Genomic DNA, 21,218 nt, shown 5'->3' with positions numbered 1-21,218 from the left:
TCTATGAATGCTTATTTTGACCCAAGCTTTCCCAGAGTGTGCCCTGTGTGTCTTATGTGCCATCAGGTTGCTTTCAACTTGCAGCAACTCTGAAGAAACATCTCCTTATACTCACCAGGTAAAAATATTATTTTAAGTTTTAAGACACAATTAGCTATCTTTGGTGGATAAACCAAATTATAACTTGCGCTAAAGGCTGCTATGCCTGTTTCCCCCACTCCCATAGTCAATAAGAACCATAGTCTTATTGACTATGGAAGAACCTGGGGTTTCAAAGCAGACACTGTGAGGAGGGAGCAATCGCAGAGTAATTGGCAGCCTTTTGGTCCTAGGAAAGGGGTGTAAAAATTCCAAACCCTGCCGTGATGCAATGAGACTTGAGACTGCAGTCTCAAAGGACTTACATCAACTCTCACAGACATGTACTATCAATTTTTGAATTGTTGTGTGCAATTTTTTCTGTACTACCTACGAAGGGGTTGTGCTAAGCCTGAAGAAGTGGGATTTTCTCCACGCAAGCTTGCAATTTGTTTGATTTTCAGTGCTCCAATAAAAGGTATCACCCATTCTTACATCTGTGTAATCTTATGAATCGACATTCCAAAAGATTCTGCCATGAACAGCCCTGTACACCTCTTGCAGGCTAAGAGCCATAGCTTTCTTAAGTAAATCAGTCCATCTCATGGTAAGGGAGGGGTGTTTGTTTTTTTCCTGCAGCAACCATACACAGTGAGGGCAGCCTAAAGCAAACAATGTATAGTTGGGATTAACCTCCTCTGAGTCATTGGAATTTATCTCCAAAGAAGCATTCATGGGATGCAGTTGAGTAACCTGAGTGAGAAAAAAAGAGTCACAAACCTAATGTTGCTGCCTGAGGCAGAGTAGCAAACAGTGCAATCCCAGGAGTAACACTTCCTGAACTCAGGGCTCATGCAGTGTTACTGGATCATTGATGAGCAGTGCTGGCAAATCAAGTTGTGCGGACATGTTAGTTGGCCCTTGAGACAGAAAAACCCACAACCAACTCTCCTTCATCTACAGCAGGGGTCTCAAACATGCGGCCCGCTGGCCATTTGCGGCCCACCAGATGATAATTTGTGGCCCCCACCTTGCCTGCCCTCCCCTGGCTGGCAGGCTGCAGTTCCAGATGGAGAGTACAAGAGGTGCTGTCTTGGGGGAGAGCCGGTGAGCTAGGCATACTGCCAACCTTTTCGCCCTGAGCGCCCGAGCCGCTGCCGAGCGATGCCTGAGAGCGGAGCTCACTCTCGGCCCATCCTCGAAGAGCGCTTCCAAGCCGCCAACAGCAGCTGCTGCCACCGCTTCTTCCAGGAAAGCAGCTGACTCTCTTTCTCTCTCGGCACCCACAGCACCAGCCTGGCCAGCGGACGCCTCAGCACGATGCTTCCTCCTCCTTCTTGTCCTGCTTCAGACACCTCGGCTCTGGAGGCTGCCTGGGCTTGCCTCGCAGTTTGCTCCTCTGTTGTAGTGGTGGGTAGCTGCTGCTGCTGAGTGCACCTTTTTTTGAGGCGGGCCCTCAGAGGAAGGTTGCCAGACCTCCGTGTGTGTGTGTCTGCTTGTGTGCATGCCCCATTCTGTTTAAATTCGCAGGTACCAGTGAGGGCTTTTCTCCTTTGGCAAGGCGAATTATGTGAGGGATTTTTTTAAATTTTATATCGTGCCCCACCCCGCTAGGTCGTCGCCGGCGCTCCCTCCCTTCTCCATTTCTTCGTCCTGCTGCTGGTGGTGTTGGTAGTGAAGAAGGAGCCAGAAGGGGTCATGGCCAGTGACAAGGGCTCACGACCCCCCCTCCTCGAAGCCCCAGCTGAGCTAAGGAAACTCCCCGGCAGCTTCCTCTCTTGCCCCGCTTGGAGGAAAATCTGATCCGGCCCAGCCTCACCCAGACTCTGCCTTCAGCGGCCCCCAGGTAAATTGAGTTTGAAACCCCTGCTCTACAGTGTGCTGACATGTTAGTTGCTGCTCTATAGTGTGGCAGTAACAAACACTGAGTAACAAAGCAAGCACTGTACCAATTTTCTACTACTGTATTTGTTAATATTCAAACTCTTCCGCCTGAGACCGCTGCCTCATTCTCCGAAATGACAAGGCTGGCCCTGGAAAGGGATGCATTGATACAGCTGGCTGGCTTTCCAATGCGTCCATTTTGCTCCAGTTCATGGAAGTGATGCAAAGGAGCAAACAAAATAAAAGGGAATACAGTATATAAAAGAATGATATCATAAAAATGCGGCGGGTGAGGGAGTCATTCGCTATAAATCACGGGACGTACCGAAGCACTTTTTTGAATCGAAGGGATTATCTTCTCATCGGCCACTGACTCATAATAATTGTAAATGCGCTCACTCGTTTAAAAAAAAAAAACCGGAAAAGAGAAAGAACGTATTGAGTCAAATCTGCCAGAAGCAACAGGCCGAACCGGGCGGCTGCGTCAGCAAATACCTTCGCCATGACCTTATCAGACGCCTCATTCACACATTCATTCATTCAGGGGCTCCGCCGGAGATGCGGGGAAAGGGGGTGGGGGGTGGACAGAGGCGCCCGCTAAAAGGTCCCGTTTGAAAATGCAGACCCCGCCGCCTGTGGGCCCACTCGCTTGCCCAAGAGAAATCCCCTCCGTGTGCGCGCTTTCCTCGACACGCGTGTACGCAGCCCGCGCTTTGCTATATAACCCACCGCGGGGGGGGCGGCCAGGAGAGAGAAAAGCACCCTCTGCGGCGCCTTCTCCCCGTTCGAGGGAGCCCCGGGTGGTTAAGCAAAGGTATTCGGAAGGCGTCGTGATTGGCTGTCCGACCCGCGGGCTGCTGAGCCCCGATTGGCTGCAGCGCTTCCTTTGTTCCCTTTCTCCCCTGCCGCAGGGAGAGCGGAAGTTTCACTCGGCTTATGCCACGGCGGCCAAGGCAAAGCGGCAGAAGCGCCGCCCGCGGGCAGAGGAACCTCCCGACACTCGTGGGCAGGGGAACCTCCCGACACTCACTTCCTTTCGAACCCGCGTCTAGCTTGTCAGGAGGGGGCGGAGGAGGAAGGAGACGGAAAGGAAAGCGCTTCTGCTCGCCGCCTGGGATCTCCCGCGTCTGCTGGAGGAGCCAACATGGATTTGGAGAGCAAAATCAAGAAGGTGAGGAGGGGAAAGAGACGCGCCCTTCACCGGCGCAGGGTTACCTGGCTGGGGTGGACAACGCCCCTGCCGTTCCCATTGTTCTCTTCCCACCTTTGGAAAAATCTCAGACCTGCCCTTTCCTTATCGATGACAGATAGTCCAGTGCCTCGCCTGCTTTCCTGGTGTTGACGACTTTTCAGTTTTCGCTTATCGAGCGTCCGGTTGATTGTGGGTCGGTATTTGTGTTGAGGCAGGAGTCTGGATTGATCTCATCTGGGCTGTGATTGTCACTTAATAGCTGGTTTTGATATTCGGACAACGGCACCGGGGCTTACTCCCAAAGAAGCATCCCCCCCCCCAAAAAAAATTGTATTGCTCAGATTTATTCATTTGCTTATTTATTGTTGGTCTCAGCCCTCTTCCTGAAAAAACTGGTTTGCTAACAAGAAGAAAAATGTGTATGATGGAGCCAGATCCACAGGGGTGAAGCAGTGGTACTTCAGGACTAGTTGTAATCCTGACAGTACAGGACAGAGTTTTCTTATACAGTAATATAAGATGGCCATTGGTACATGGCATTGTGAAACACTTTGTTCTTGAACTGGCAATTAAGACCCCTTAGCTTTACAAAAGATCAGCTCCTAGTGGTGATGGAAATTGCTAGAATCTTGCGCTTATTATGGGTTTTAATATGACATTTAATACTTTTTAATATTGTAATAATTAATTGTGTGGTTTTTAACTTTGTTTCTTTTAGTATTAAGAGTTGCTTTAGTTCCTCTAGGAAAAAGGCAGAATATAAATATTTTAAATAAATAAATAAATAGAATTGGTTTGTGGTGTCTGTTCTTGGCCATGGGGGTGTGGCTGTTGGAACTTCCACCCTAACCACCTCTTCCTCAGAACTTACCACTACACTGCTGCTTTTGCGGAAGCAAAACAAAACACATTCAACTGGCTTAGGCTGTCATGATTAAAATAAGATATTAGAGAGAATTTTAAAAGTTCTAGCCTGAAATTATCCAAGGCGCTGCCCCAGCACATCAGTTATTAAGTCATGTCCAACTCTTAGTGACTCCATGGACCAGAGCAAGCCAGGCCCTCCTGTCCTCCACCACCTCCCGGAGTTGGGTCAAAGTTGGTAGCTTCGATGACACTGTCCAACTATCTCATCCTCTGTCATCCCCTTCTCCTCCTGCCTTCATACTTTCCCAACATCAGGGTCCACACAGTCAAAGGCTTTTGCATAGTCAATGAAGCAGAAGTAGATGTTTTTCTGGAACTCTCTGGCTTTCTCCATAATCCAGCGCATGTTAGCAATTTGGTCTCTAGTTCCTCTGCCACTTCGAAATCCAGCTTGTACTTCTGGGAGTTCTCAGTCCACATACTGCTGAAGCCTATCTTGTAGGATTTTGAGCATAACCTTGCTAGCATGTGAAATGAGTAATCTGTGCTGCCTGGGGTAAGTTCTCTGCCTCTATCCTTGTAGAAAGTATACAAAAACTTGTTGACCTCTTATAGATTCATCCTAGTTCAGTTATGTTTGGAACACACCATCAAGCCATTTCTAAATTATGAGAACCCTTTTGAGGTTTTTCTAGGTATATGGTACTTCCAAGTAGTCTAGTGTTCTTTTCTTCTGGAGGTACTCTAGAATTGCTCAGGTTGCCCAAGGCTACACAAGCTGGCTTATCTCCTTGGAGGCAGAGTGGGGAATTGAATTCCTGACTTCTGACAATACAGCCACTCATTGAGCTATCTAGTCAGACTTTGAATAATGTTATTAAGCTTAAAAAAAAAAACAAGAATTAAAAGGAATTTAAAATTAAAAGGTATTCCTGGCGAAACGTCAGGAAGAACAACCTTCAGAACATGGCCAAAAGCCCGAAAAACCCACAACAACCAATTAAAAGGTATTTTTGTTTGTTCTTCACTCTAGTATTGTTGTCTTTTTATGCTATATATTTTTATCTTACTCTTTGTGCAGGTGCAGTTTCTATGTGGAGTACAATAGAGGAGTGGAGAGTACTTATTTATAGAATCTGCTTCTTGAGCAGCGGGAGTGGGAGCAGGTCAGGAAGCACTGGGGCAGGAAATACTACTAGCAGTATGCCCACCAATGATACAGAAGGGATTAAAAATGGAGTATTACTGGAGTACCAACAGTTTTGGAACTGCTGAATCCAAAGCCCCACAGATCTATCAAAGGGGCACAGTCCTTGAACCCCTCAGATATAGGGTTGCTGTTAGTGGCACAACAACAACAAAACATGGGGGATTCTCATCCAGCCACTCTGTTTTCTGTCCTGGCTAGTCTGAGCTGACTCGGCCTGAGATTTGGGGCCATTCCCCGCTCCACCCCCACTCCAATCCGATTGTGTGTAAGGTTGCCTTGGAAGCCATTTGTAATAAAATGCAACATTTTGAGATAAAATGCAAGGTATTTGAGATACTCTGAGATATTGCTTGCTTGCACTTTTTATTTGTTTTTAAAGATCCACTTATAAGATCCCAAGTTACTGAGCAGCCCTTCTCCAAAATCAGTATGGTCTGGTACTATCATGTTCATGAAGTTTTTGTTTCTTAATCCATGTGGCACATTAATACAGATTTCCATGCAGCAATTCATACCTGCTTTAGGGCTTATACCATCATCCTGCTTCTAGGATGATTATGTTATGGATGGCTGTTCGGCATGCCACTAGATTCATTCATTTTAATCACGACTTTCTTTTCTGAGGCGGGAGATGTGAAACTGGAGAGCTTTCTGCTCTAGACAGGCACAAGGTGTTAACGACCAGAATTTATCTCTGTCTGGTTGCTATGATGCTTCTGCCTGGGTGGCATAAGGAGAAAGGAGAGTGCATATAGACCAGATGGCCTCCTAGTTCTGTGATGCTATCAAAATTAATAGCACTGCAGCTACACTTTGACTTCCTGCAACATTGCTATTATCTTCTTAATCCACAGACTTAACTTTGTTCTTACTATGCTTCGAAGTCTCTTGATGGGCGACTTTATTTTAATGGGCCACTTAGTGCATGTCTGAGATCCCTGAGGCCTTTCAGAGGCTTTTTGGTCCCCAGTGGCTAGCCTTTAAAAAAGGATCATAGATCATCAGGATCTAGAGGCCCACAAGTTTCCCGTTCCTGATTTAGTGTCTTCATTGACTGGTGGACTGTCACATATTTTTGGTCTATAACTCTCATCATCCCTAGCCCATCAGAGCCATTCATAAGTATTGCAGTCAGAGATCATCTGGCATTGCAGTAGAAGAATATCTAGAGAGCAGTAATTACCCTGTCCAGACCATGTATTTTATGCCCCTCTGGAGGCAGGAGTGGGCAATTGGTACCTTTCCTTGGTGCTGCTTCATTGTGACTTCCATCATCCTTCACCTTTGACTGTGCTAGCAGGACCATTGGAAGTTTCAGCCCAACAGTATCTGGAGTGCCACTGGCTGGTCATCCCTGGTATAAGGGGCGATCAAATTCTTGCCAATAGGTTATCTAAGAAAGAATATTGACAGTACTTCTGTTGACAGTGATAGCTCAGTAACATCATTATGTCAACATCCTTGTATTTCTCCCGGATGTTTTACATGGAATGTTGAGTCTGTTGATGAATAAACGCTTGATTTCTTGTGGTTGTGCAACTAAAAACCATCAGGCAGAAGGAAACAATGCATTTTCTAGCTTGTATTACCTTTGACTTACCCGTTGATGAGCTTAGTAGAACAAAGGCTATAAAAAAATGAAATTTCTAAAAACTGTTCCCCAAAGAAAGAAATACTTGAGTATCAGGGATATTAGAATGTGGCAAGCAAGATTGTGTATTTATCATGTAAATGTATCCATGGAGACTGCGAAAAATGGTACCATGTCAATAACTTCAGATACCGTTGTCTCCAGAAATGTATCCATGGTTAGACAGATGTTTGGGAAGCTTCGAATAGAAATTTGTGAATGATGTTTTCATTCTTCTACCCAGCCTTCCAGAGTCTCTTTGTTTAGAAATAAGTAGAAATAAATGTTTATGAAAGATCTAAGAGAGCCAGCTCTCCAAGAATATCAAACCCCATAAAGGTAAATAATATGGCAATGTGAGCATAAACAACTGAGCAACTGTAAAAGAAACATAATAATCTCAAAACATCAAGCCAGAAAAGATTATGAAAGTATAGACAAGGAAAAAAAAATGACATTCTTAAAATTGTGGAGTGGGAGAGGGATTGTAGCACCAGTGTATTATGGGGCTGCCACTTTCATCACTTAGCAAAGTCAGTGGTGAAGGACAATGGGAGTTGCCATCCCACAAGACTGGCATTGTTGGTTCTAAATTTGAAGACTTGAGGTCAGATGGAAAAATCCATCCCAGGTTTAGCACAAGAACACTTACTAATATTCCTAATATGGTTTAAGCAGCAGTGGCTGAGGTGGGGGTAGAGAAACTCTGACTCCATTAACTGAGGCTTGATAGAAAACTTTGATGCTCTATGACTTCCAGGCTGTCGGATGCTATGATGTACATAAATCTCAGGCTTGAGGTGGCTTCCGATGACTTGACCTTATTTAAAATTAGAAGACCCATGGAAAAGTACATTTGGAAAACAAGTATCTGTAGTCTTCCCTCCTCCCATTTCCTCCCTCAGCTGTTAAAACACACATTATTGTGTGGTTGTCTGCCTAAAGTAATAATTGGGTCTTTATTCTTGAATAGGTCTATTAATTTTATGCACTGCTATATGTAGTGAAACTGTACTTGCTTAAAAACATGTTTTTAAACTGCTTTTTTTGTATAATGATTAGAGTGTGAACCAGACATGTTGTTTCTCAACATAATTTGCCTCACAAAGTTGTCATGTTATTAAAGTGGAGAAGAAGAGCAACAAGTACGGTAGTTTGAGCTTACTGTCAGCAGGCATGATTGAAATGAAACAAATGAAAATGTGTACATTTCAGGAAAAGTCATCACAGTCTAATTCTGCAATACTAATTATTTATACATTGTATTCTGGCATACATCATACTTTTTGATGCATTTTAGTACAGTATTGGCAAAATGGGAGAATTGAGCTTCCGTTTTCTCATTCACAGAAATCAGACAGTACTATTTTCTTATGAGATAAATCATGATATTACAGCACTTAATCATCATCATCACCATCATCATCTTAGAACTGCAGAGCTGGAAGTGACCTGATGAGTCCGGCCTTCATCAAGGAGGCATAGTGGGGAACCAACCATACTGAAGCCACTGAGCTTCAGTCTAACCTAGTATGTCAGAAATACTAGGAGTAGTTGAAGCATCCCAGCACTGAGCTTAATCTGCAAATGGAAGTATTAGCAGGTTCTTGGGTGTTGGAGATTCCAAACCATCTATTTAACAACTTTGTTTTTTAATTTTGTCTGCTTGGAAATAACTCCCCGTTATGAAGCTTTTTGTCCAGATAAGAAGGTACAAGATTGCAGTTTTATGTTTCTTAAATGTCTAATATTTAAGGGTTAATTGGAAGCAGGCTAGAAAAGAGCCACTAGATGATAATAGTTTGTTGAGTTTCATTTATTTTGATGGGTAGGTTTTATATGACAGTAAAGCCAATGTCTTAGACATGTGGAGAATAGAATGATCCAGAAAGGTAAGATATTCACCACTGCCATGGGGTTTTAAATAATGTAAAAATTGGGTTGGATTTGATTTAAATCACAACACAAATCAACTCATTTAAATAATGTGATTTTCCCAAGTCACGTGTACTTTTGCTTGCTGTAACTTTAATATGTATTTTTCCATAATCACCGTGCTCATATTGACTCCACCTCCAGTAATCCTCTATTCGTTCACATTTCTGATTCTGAAAGCATGTATTTTCATAAAGAGAAGTTAGGGCCTAAGAGAAGTAAGGGCTTTGTCTACACAATCTTGCAAAGAAACAAAAACTGAAGACATTGAAAGAATCTGAGGAAAGCAATCCTGGAAATATTAATAGGGTTTCCAAGGATTGTCAACATTGTGTTACGCGGAGAAGGAAAACAGGCTCCAGGAATAACTTCAATTGTAAAACAGGGCTGGTCACATCTGTTATTTCTCAATTCAGTATGATGTTGTCTAGAAGTATATATCTCTACAGACATAAACCAACTTAGATAATTGCAGTTTTTTTCCGGATTGTATTTACTAGACTGGATACCCAGTGTGGTGTAGTAGACAGAGTGATGGGCTTGGACTCAGGAGGCCTGGGTTCATATCCTCACTCAACCATGGTATGTCACTGGGAATGTGGAAATGGTAAAACCACTCCTTAAATATCTCACCTTGAAAGCCCTATTAGGGTTGCTATTAACAAGTTGGTTCCAACTTGACAGCACAGAATAACATCAAATAGATGAATGCTAGGAGTGGTAGAAGGCTTGGGGTCCCAGTCCAAGAATCGGTGAGCCCTATTTTTATTTTAAAAAACGAAAGGGTTATATGAATACATAACTTCATTATGCAGAACTAGATTTTATTACCTCCATTCCAGAATGAGATATTTTAAAATTTAAAAGATAATAGGAATTTTTTTACAAAAACATTTTAACCCGGAGTATGAGAAACAAACAAGAAGAATTGGACATTTTAGTTCAGGAATGTGACTTGATAGGACTAACTGAAACTTGGTGGGAGGGCAACAAGGATTATCAGGGGGCTGGAAACCAAGCCCTATGAGAAAAGATTGAAATAATTGGGCATGTTTAGCCTTGAGAAAAGAAGGCAGAGGGTGATATGATAATACTTTTCAAATACTTGAAAGGCTGTCAGAGGAGGGGGCAGGAACTGTTCTCGATCATCCCAGAGTGCAGGTCACGCAACAATGGACTCAAGTTACAGGAAGCCAAATTTTGGTTAAAGACCTCCTAACTGTTAGAGCAGTATGATAGTGGCGAGTGCTCCAGCGCTGGAGGCATTCAAGAGAAATTTAGACAACCACCTGGCAGGTATCCTTTGATTTGTATTCCTGCTTCAAGCAGGGGGTTGGACTACATTGCCATATAGGCCCGTTCCAACTTCACTATTTATTTATTCTATGATTCTATGAACCACAAAAATAAAGAACTCCAATTTAAATTTTGAAATCTGACCTTTTTTAATTTTGAAGAAAATCATTAATATTTACTCTTTAAAGAGGGCTCATAGATGATTGCGGACAATAAAACTAAACAACAGCTTCTCGGAAAAATGCTTTATATGTCCTGGAAAGAAATAGTTTTTAATTAGCTTGATTCTTGGTAATTATGATTACATTACTCATTTATTCCATCCTACAGTAGTTTTCCCACTGTATTAACACACTTGGAAAGTACTTAAACATGGGGCACAGCTTTCACCCAGATGAAATTTCATATTCATTAAAATCTTCATCTTTTAAAAGCTCAGATGCAGAACCCGTATATAGAAAATAATGTACCATATATGTGTTTGACAGAGGTTGATTTCCTCTGTGTCTGTGTTTCCCATTAATTTCACCATGGAAATTCTGAGAGTGAGACAGTTGGTGCTTTATGAAACCTTGGCGAGTGAAGCCTTTGTTCTGAGCTAGAATTCGCTTTGCCCTGTCTGTGACATTGGTGAACTCCATAAAATGTGTCAGTAGGTCACAGACGTGCTTCACATTTGCACGCTGTGATCAGATCATTTGCTGCCGGAAAGGAGGAACTGGCACTGAATTGGTGTAGGAATTCACTGTACAGGCTTTGTGGCTTTTGGAAGTAAGATGATACATTCAGATAATCACAATTTAAAAGGGGAATAAGTTCTGCTTTTCAATGAAAACATGTACTAAATGGATGATAAAATTTGGGATGCCCTTGAACAGAGAAAATGGAGGAATGAAAGGCAACCTGATTTTAAAAAAAAAACCAAATGTGTTGTAAGTAATATTCACTTAACATGCTGAAGTGAAGTTTCGGCTCCATCTGTTTACAACTAAATGCCTTTAGCCCTTGTTCTTGTTGTGCATTTCTTAATACTTGTTGTTTAGTGGCTGCTACCTTGGAAACCAGCTCCAAAGGAACATGGAAGTCCAGTCACAGTTTCACTAAATCTTTTTATGTCGGATTCAGTGTCTCTTGAACAGCAGAGCTCAAGTGAGACTTAACTGGAAAACTCTTGTTCTTAAGAAACTTTAGCATTCTTTACTATACAGGCAGTTTTATTGGTGGGGTGTGTGGAATTTGTAATGGTCAGGATTGCCAGATTGACAAGGTAGACCTAAATTTATTTGTTCACATGGGAATTTAATGAAGCAAGTTTGAACGACAATGTGAGGTTTCTGGGTGGTGGGCAAGGAGACATGGTAGTAAAATGATGTCATTAAAAATGTAAAACAATAAAGTCAAATAGCAAGTTTGCTTTCAGTTTGCAAGTTAAATAATCATGGTTTCTGCCCCATTTAAACCCCTGTAGTTTTAAAGAAACCTGTCTGTGTTATTTTATTTATATTGAGTGTAATTGCCATAGACTTTTAATACATCTGTAAAAGCTTTATATATATCCTCTAAAGCAGTGGTTCCCAACCATGGGTCCCCAGATGTTCTTGGACTAAATCTCCCAGAAGCCTTCACCACCAGCTGTGCTGGCCAGAATTTCTGGGAGTTGTAGTCAAATAACATCTGGGGACCCAAGATCAGGAACCACTGTTCTGAAGTAATCCTCATAGCACCCCTGTGACATTGACCAATACTATTACCTCATATTACAGCTAAATCAGAAAGTAGATGATCTGCTGAAGGCTGGGGTCTGGCAACCTGTGCTTTTAGTTGCCTTGGCCTACAGATCCCATTGGCCACAGCCAGCGTGGTTGATGACCAGAGAGTATAGGAGGTACAGACCCAAACTGCTATAATTTTTGTCACTATGGTGTTAATTGCCAATATGATGTACGGGCCCAGTGCTAGATTAAATGAATGCAAGTTCCATCTTTCCTTTTCTAGACTTCTAAGTAAGTGGCCTTCCTCCTAGTTCTTCATTGGTAGAGGGAGGGAGTATCATCTTATGGGTTAAAGAAGGAGCTGCTGCTCTTCCTGTGCAAAGGGAAGATGTTGGAGGTTGTCTGTTGGAGGCCTCTGTGAGCTTCATTTAGGCCAAAAGCACTTGCCTCTTCTGACATCACAAATGGAATGGAAGCATCTCCTTATATGTACCTGACTACATGTTTGTAAGCCATGAGGCACGGCTGGATTCCATAGTGATTGCAGTCTCAACTATAGTTAAATATGTGATCTTATTAGGATGCCAATGTATTTTCATCACTATGTGTTTCTGCAGCAGAACATGTGACTATGGAAGTGAGAATTTCTCTTGAGATTTTCTTTTCCCATGTACTATGAGAAAAGCAGTATAGAAAAATAAATAAGTAATGGCTGAAATCCTGGTGGCATGACTGCCTGCAGAAGGGGAATTTTTTTTCATAATGAAAGACTTCCCTCTTCTCTCTGCAATCACTTTGTCACATGGAAGCTGTGTGATCTGTGTGACAAATAAGTAATGTACGCTCACATGTTAAGTATAGCTGCCTGAATTTTATTGTTTTCCTTTTGCCATCCCTTTTTACTTCTGGGTATGCATTTGTAAACATACAAACTTTATAAACTGAAGGACAAGAATGGTCTTCATTAATGTTCCATAAGCTGCTATTTCAGACTGTGAAGTGGAATATACAGGTTTTAGAGAAATAAGAATGTGCCACTAATGAATAAGTTGTTTAAGACAGAGCTACATCAAGTATCTTGGGAATGACAAATACAACTCCCATCATTCTGTGCTATTGGGATGTGCAGGCTGAGGTTCATGAGAACTGGAATCTGACAGCATTAGAGCACCACAAGTTTCCTTACTCATGGGGTGCGTTGTCCAGAGAAAGGGATAATATTCAGCTTTTATTTCCCTAGACAACTGAATGGTAACAGACAAAGGCTGCGGTTTGGGCAGTGCTCTTTAATATAAAAAAAGAAAAAGCTTTGATTCTCCAGAAACATTCCAAGTTGATTAAAGCAAGCTTTCTTTTTCAAACATAAGGCTGGTCTGCAACCATTTATAACATTTGGCTCTGCAGTAATATTTTAGTTGAGAAGGCACCGTGCAACAGATGACTTCAATCAGTATACTTGTAATGCTTTTCATACATAGACTGCCTTGAAATCAGGCGGGGCGTGTTTGAAATACCAGATGTTTTTTAGAATTTTTAGCAACTGACATACAGGAACCTCTTTTGGCAAAATTTCAAATGACCTTTGCCTCTTGCATTCTTCCATGACTCCATTTATGGAGAAATTGATTCCATCCTGTTCTAAAAACATCTGCAGGCCAATCTATTATAGTTTTCAAATACGTAGAATGAACGGCAAATTTGGCGTTTAGTTAGAGATCCACACTTGTCCAGCATAATTTTTTTTACCAATCACAACATAAGCATTTGGCAGTGATCATTAAAAATATAACCATGTCTGTAAACTAGTCATCCTAAAGCTTGTTTAGAAGTTCAGAGCTGGCATCACATGCACAATGGTAAAATCCATGGAGTGACTTCAGTGGGACTTATTTGTGAGACAGGCTCGTATACCGTTCCTCATTTCCAGGGAGATTGTCAATTTCTACTTGCTGAGACACTGCCATGGAATGGAAGTTGCTCATGGACATTTCATATCATAAAGTCAATTTTTTTAATTTTTTTTTATTTTAACAGTTCCTGTCTTTGATTTTTCTACATCTCTCCTGACAATCATCATGCTACTTCTAACAAAAAATCAATTTGTATTTTTTTTTGAAAAACAGACATGAAAACTTCTTAAAAATTACTTTAAATGGAAAAAAGTAGGAGTAGTTTTTTTCTCTCTTGAGCTTCCAAATTTTATTACCGATGCCTATGACAAATTTGTTTAAGCTGGTAAAAATTACTTTTTTCCTGTATGAAAATCTTCATTTTGCTTCCTTCGGAATCTCTTCATAGCCTCCTGCGGATTGCAACACGAGTTTGGGAACTTTAGGTCTTAATATGTGCTTGTATTGCATAAGACTGTGAATTCTGTATATTATTGTCAAAGTAGCTCTTGATGTGACAAAAGCAATTACAGTAAAGAAACATTCACAAGGTTATAATATACAATGTAGTGCTGTTTTCTTGAAAACATAGTACAGTATAGCAGTCCAAACTAACCATATTCCATTTCAGTTGGGTTAAGATTGCAACATTTTAAATTCAGTGTGTAATAGGTAGTTCCCATCATTGGCTGGATCCAGTGTGCAGAACAAAGTGGGTGCTCCCATAAATGGAAATAGGAAGTCTTTTAATCAGATTTTAGCACCCATCCTTGTAATCCCTCCTCTGAAAATCTGTTCTGAAGAGTTGGAAGCCCTTCAGAACCAAAAATTGTAAGAGGAAGGTTGGGACTGGCGGCAGCAGGCCCGACCTGGAGAAGAGAAAATGTGTGATGATTTCTTCCTCCAGCATGGAGACTGTTGGGTCTTGGGGTCTCTCAGTTTATGGAGGGGCAATGCTGAATTCAACCCAATCATCAACAGCTATTGTCTATGCATTAATAAAATGCGTAAGCTAGCATCAGATATGGTAAAAAAAAATCCAGTGCAATGAGATGTTAATAAATGCTATAAGCCACAGCTAGTTTCTTAGAAGTGTCAAGCACAGGGAATGGTACTTTTCCTGATCTGTGTCTTCTGGATTCCAAAGAAACCAGGATAATTTTCTTTGCTGTGTTGCTAAATATTTAAAAACTTTCATGCCATATTGCTGTAGATTATAACTATCCTATTACATCTTTTGAAAACCTGTAATATGGGAGAATAAGTAATATCGCAGTGAGAAATGATTAAGGATATGGTGTTATTTTAAAGCCTTTAATCATGGAGTCAGAAGATTTATTGCAATGTTGAAATATCATGGTTTTGATCTGTCACTGCTGTACAGATTATGTTTTGGCCTGACTTTTCTTGTTTCATACCTCTGGCCAGTGGCACAGGAAAGATGAAATGAACATGCAAGCCTAAAATATGCATGAAGAGCTGCAATGAATGTACAGTCTTACCAACAGGGTTGTGAGGTAGAAAAGGTTGTATGTATAAACAGGTTGTTACAGAAAAACAAAATCTACATTGTATTGTATGATGCATAAAGCTGCAGTCCCTAAACTCTTGGTGATAGGGAACCTATGATTACTTGAAATTTCTTAGCATTTGAACCGGGTTACAAGAATTAGAAAAACATACTTAATTTGGAGTTCTTGTTATCATTTCCATTGCAGACAGAAGCAATTTTCTGTCTGCAATGATAGGGCTAAAATCAGTGACATCCTGAGCCCTCCATCCTCTGTCCTCCTCATCTTTTGTAGGGCTGAGGCTGCCTCTCAATCCTCTCTTGTGTCTCCATGCCTCTAACTTCCCTTCCCCCCACAAAAAAGCACCAATTGCAGCCACTTCGTGAGACCAGTGCCTCTCTTCTGGGAGGACAGCTAAGGAGGAAAGCAAGGGGGAAGGCAGGCAGAGATGAAAGTGTGAGGAGGGAGAGAGTTGAGGCAAAGTAACCGGATTGAGATACGGCAGTGAAATTGAAGCACAAGGCTTGAAGAGTTGAGGAGGAGAGTAGTAGAAGTGTGCTGATTCTGGTATCCTACCAACTGTGGTAGCTGCTTCACTAAGTTACATAACAATAAGCTTTTTGTCACCAATAGGTGGACTCCACAGATAGTAGCACTACAGTTCTCTTGTAACTTTTTCAAAGTTACTTCATGTGGATTAGGAAGGAAAGTCCTATTTAATTTTTTTTTAAGTCATCTTGAACACACTCACTAGGAAGTGAGACCTCTGATTCACCATATATAATAGGGGGTTTCTTCTGAGAAAATGTGCATAGGTGGCATTGTAAATAAATATACTGTATTCTAGATCCTTAAACTATTGGTCCAGTTATATACAGAATATGTGTGAGATGCTAAAACAGGCCAATGGAAGCAATGTAATTCTTATATTTATGACAGAACTTTCAAATACTTGAAAGGTAGTCATCGTGTCTTCTCTGATTACACAACTGCAAACAAATCAACACATCATTGTTATACAAGGAAATATGAATGAATGCTATGAAGGCCACCTATGTACACCTTTGTAAATATCTTGGGAGGAAAAGACGGTCCAAAGGGCTGTGCTTTGTATTGGAAATGCATAGATCAGTGAGCAAAGTGGAGATAATGTCTGGAAGAGGGGTAAATCAGAATACCGAGTTAAATCTCCAGGAGATCTAATGAGACTTGGAAGTTGCCAGGGCAGAGAGACTCCCAAGATGGACCAAAAAGTCTTCATCCTGAATATTCTTCTGACAAACCGATTCACCCCTTTAAGTCCAGAATTTCATTGCCTAGCCAGCTTTATTCGGCACAGTGAAGTATGTAGAATACAGCCCTTGACATCTCTGAGATGATATCACTGGCTGTATCACTCCTACCTCCAACAGGCAAGCAGTGGCTTGAAGTATTCTGGGAAGCTTTTCTCAATTGTTAGATTTTGAGGAGAGAATTGGAAAAAAAAACCTTGAGGTTTTGAGTGGCTGTCCCAAACTGTGCTGAGAATCAGTTATGTTCACTAAAGGGTAAGAAGAAAGTAATAGGAAGCAAGCTAAAAGCAAAAAAAAATTTTTTTCAAATAAAAGAAGCTGAAATTGAATGAATAGAAAGACTGAAGTAAGAGTGCTATTGAGAGGTAAGAAAGAGCCTTTCAGAATGTAGGTAAGAACCAACTGGCCTACAGAGGGTTATCCTCCCACTCAGGGGCTGATCAGCCAAAGTCTCTTTGGTGAATTCTAGATATGTTAGAGTTTAATAAGGAGGGGGAAATAAAGCTTGCAGAAAGAAACTTGTTCTGTAATCCTTCTACCTCCTTACCTAGGAGTATGTACCGCTGAGGTCAGCAGAGCTTACTTCTGGATAGACTTGTATAGGATTGCACTATTGGTATGATTTATCTTTGTGCAGGGAATGAAGTGATAGATTTTTAAAAAAAGTTTTCAGTATTTTTCACAACTCTTAGAAAATGTTATGCGTTCTGGAAAAAAGTTGTTCTAAAACTGTTCTTTTCCTTTCTGTCCCTCTCTAGATGGGCTTAGGACATGAAGAAGGATTTGGAGCACCCTGTTTAAAATGCAAAGATAAATGTGAAGGATTTGAGTTGCATTTCTGGAGGTAAGAAGAGGGCCTTCATTTTTATGTTGCAAGTAAACTTTGGCCAATCTAAACATTAAGCATGTACCGTATTTTTCGCTCCATAAGACGCACCTTTCAATAAGACGCACCAATTTTTTAGGAGAAGAAAACAGGAAAATATAATCTGTTTTCTTCGCTCCATAAGACGCACAGACTTTCCACCCCCCTGTTTTGTGGGAAAAAAGTGCGTCTTATGGTGCGAAAAATACGGTATGTGAAGACATAGACCTTGTTCAGATGCAGCACTAAATGATACGCATAAGGGTACAAATTTGGAACAGATTGCAGTGGAAAAACTGAGGAACTTGATGTCTTGCATGTTCATGTACGTCTGTGAAGCTCAAGTGAAAGTTCAAAATCAGAAGCTGCAACTTGCTCTGATTAGAAAAATAAACTTGAATTATGCTAGAATTCTCAAGGGAGATGAAGCAGGATATAAATAATGGGGCCAGACCACAATGTCTGCAGTTATTCAGAATGAGTTCTCAGACATTCTGTGGACCTGGCTCACAACTAAAGCTAAGTATAGTATCAGTTTTGCTCTACATTTTGATAAAACAATGTTTGACAGTGCTATGAATTTCATTCATCCAAATAATTAAGTGTATCAATGCTTTATAGTTAGCAATGTGGTCAAATTGTATGTTTTTTCTTCTTAACAGGGGCACTTGCTTTTTTCTGCACATCACACTCAGAACTAGAAACTCGTAATGGCTAAACAAGTTTTCAGAAACCTTGCACCTTCCTGTTGTATTGAATGCCATGTCACATTGCCCCAGGTAGTTGTGTGATCATACTAGTTAGGAACAAGGTGCAATCCAGTATGGGGATTGGGGAGAATGTTGAGGTAAACCAGCGTTTAGCTATTGGCTTACAGTTTCCCCCTTACTTTACCCTCTCCTATTTTTCATGTTTTGGTTGCCTTTTGGGCTTCTTGATTTAGGTAAACTATAGTTGATTTTTACATCCAGATTGGGCAAAGTACAGCTACACAAATCAGAGTGCAGAAACAGAATTGAAACAGAATTACTGTACTTACAGAAACTGGAGATGACATGCACCATCATAAGAAGATCCTCACTTTGGTTTTTCCCATGACAGACTGGCTCTTCAAAGATTTCTCTCTCTCTCTCTCTCTCTCTCTCTCTCTCTCTCTCTCTCTCTCTCTCACACACACACACACACACACACACACACACACACACACACACACACACACACACACACACACACACACACACACACCTTAAATAACAAAATATGCTTGTTGCTTCAGGGCAATGTTTTTACATAACACAATTTTAGTCTGTTAATTGAATGCATGACTAAAATTGTGTAGGCTTGCTAAGATTTCTGTAATAAAATAATGACCCTTTCTTTAAGGAAGGACTGGGCAGAGTACAGTGGTGCCCCGCATAGCAACGTTAATCTGTTCCGGATTAATCGTTGCTATGCAGAAACATCGCTAAACGGAACGGTAAAAGCCATAGGAATGCATTAAACTTCGTTTAATGCATTCCTGTGGCTCCCAAACTCACCGTTCAGCGATGTTCCTCCATAGCACTGCCATTTTCGTGCCCTCGGTAAGCGAGGGCAGGGCGTGAAAACACTTGCGGTGGCCATTTTGGGCACCCGGTGGCCATTTTGGAACCGCCGATCAGCTGTTTAAAAAAACATCGCAATGCAAAGATCGGTAAGCGAACGCTTACCGATCATCGCAATGTGATGTTTTACCTATTCAGAACATCGCAATGCGATCGCATTAGCAATCTAAAAAAATAGATCACTATGCGGATTCGTCGTTAAACGGTGCGCTCATTAAGTGAGGCACCACTGTATAGCCCTCTGAGATGGTGTTTCAAGCAGCCCTAGCCAACACAGCTGGTAGTAGGCATTTGAGACTTGAAATCCAGTAACATCAGGAGGGACACAAGTTGTCCATCTCTGCTTTAATTTTACAAATAAATCAGGCATTGTTGAGGACACTGTGCATTTGGTTATGCAGATGACCAGGTCTTGGTGCCAGACATGAGGTATAGGATCTCACTTAGCTCTAACATAACTCCTTCTTCAACACAAGTACAGCTCAAGGAAACCTAGGGAACTTCAGTGTGTATAAATGTATTGTTGTTGTTTAGTCATTTAGTCGTGTCCGACTCTTCGTGACCCCATGGACCAGAGCATGTCAGACCCTAACGTTTTCCACTTCCTCCTGGAGTTGGTCAAATTCATGTGGGTAGCTTCGGTGACACTGTCCAACCATCTCATCCTCTGTCGTCCCCTTCTCCTCTTGCCTTCACACTCTCCTAACATCAGGGTCTTTTCCAGGGAGTCTTCTCTTCTCATGAGATGGCCAAAGTATTGAAGCCTCAGCTTCAGGATATGGCCTTCCAGTGAGCACTCAGGGTTGATTTCCTTCAACATGGATAGGTTTGTTCTCTTTGCAGTCCAGGGGACTCTCAAGAGCCTCCTCCAGCACCACAGTTCAAAAGCATCAATTCTTCGGCAGTCAGCTTTCTTTATGGTCCAGCTCTCACTTCCATACATTGCTACTGGAAAAACCATAGCTTTGACTATTCGGACTTTTGTTGGCAATGTGATGTCTCTGCTTTTTAAGATGCTGTTGAGGTTTGTCATTGTTTTCCTCCCAAGAAGCAGTAGTCTTTTAATTTTGTGGCTACTTTCACCATCTGCACTGATCATGGAGCCCAAGGAAAAAAAATCTGTCACTGCCTCCGTATCTTCCCCTTCTATTTGCCAGGAGGTGATGGGACCAGTGACCATGATCTTAGTTTTTTGATGTTGAGCTCCAGACCATTTTTTGCACTCTCCTCTTTCATCCTCATTACAAGGTTCTTTAATTCCTCCTCACTTTATGCCATCAGAGTGGTATCATCTGGTTGTTGATATTTCTTCCGGCAATCTTGATTCCGGTTTGGGATTCCTCCAGTCCAGCCTTTCGCATGATGTATGCTGCCTATAAGTTAAATAAGCAGGGGGACAAAATACAGCCTTGTCGTACCCCTTTCCCAATTTTGAACCAATCAGTGTTTCCATATCCAGTTCTAACTGTTGCTTCCTGTCCCATGTATAGGTTTCTCAGGAGAGTATAAATGTATAGTATTGGTTAAACAGCACATTAGCTTCTGCACGTTAGAAAAGGAGAGAAAGAGAACATAAATCTTGAGACATTAATCTCTCCAGAAATTATACAAAGAAAGAGAAGGATGGATAAGTAGCCAAATATTTGTGTGCCTTGTACCCAAGGCGGGTACTCGGCCATATCACTAGTTTTAACATGCTGTTTCTGCTTATAATGTACATGGTTTCAATGAGTATTTAAAAAAACAAACAGAAACAACTACAATAACATTTAAAATTTCAAAAGAAAAACTATACACCAGAACTCCTGTGACTGCAGGGGATCAGTTCTACCATCTACCATGGATGCTTGAAACTGCAAATTGGAGGGAACCCTATACTGTATACAGTATATAAGGGGGCTTGACAGAGGACAAAAAGAGACCGGACAAATGCAAGAGGGGCCCGTGTATGTTGCATATAGGGCTGCAACAAGTCATGGATAAGCGATACCATGGATATCAGTCTTGCGGATACAGGGGACCTACTGTATAAAACTGACTTTCCTCAAAATATTTTTAGGCTCCTGAATCCCAGTCTGGAGTGTTTTTAGACTCCAGTCATTCTGAACTACCATAATCACTGGCTGGAGATGGTGGAAGTAGTAGACCAACTATGTCTCAGGATCTAAACCAAGGAAAGGCCTACCAAGCAATTATATCCTAGAATCAAGGCTGGAGAGGCAGTTACCTGAGGTGGCAAATGCTGGTTGATAT

At 41.5% G+C, this 21,218-nt stretch overlaps 1 protein-coding gene across 1 annotated transcript in view; it reads left to right on the top strand.

The window, feature by feature from the left end:
- Positions 1–2,810: 2,810 nt before the first annotated feature.
- TES (testin LIM domain protein) overlaps positions 2,811–21,218 on the top strand; it is a 39,727-nt gene continuing 21,319 nt past the window's right edge. Inside the window, exons 1-2 of the mRNA XM_020789700.3 lie at positions 2,811–3,133; positions 17,255–17,340. Coding sequence (XP_020645359.2) covers positions 3,107–3,133; positions 17,255–17,340 — 113 coding nt within the window. The 5' untranslated portion in view covers positions 2,811–3,106. The remainder of the gene's footprint in view (positions 3,134–17,254; positions 17,341–21,218) is intronic.

The sequence above is a fragment of the Pogona vitticeps genome, chromosome 5, assembly GCF_051106095.1.
Source record: "Pogona vitticeps strain Pit_001003342236 chromosome 5, PviZW2.1, whole genome shotgun sequence".
Lineage (NCBI taxonomy): Eukaryota > Metazoa > Chordata > Lepidosauria > Squamata > Agamidae > Pogona > Pogona vitticeps.
Note: the sequence above shows the minus strand (reverse complement) of the source record. Positions and strands in the feature narration are given on the sequence as shown.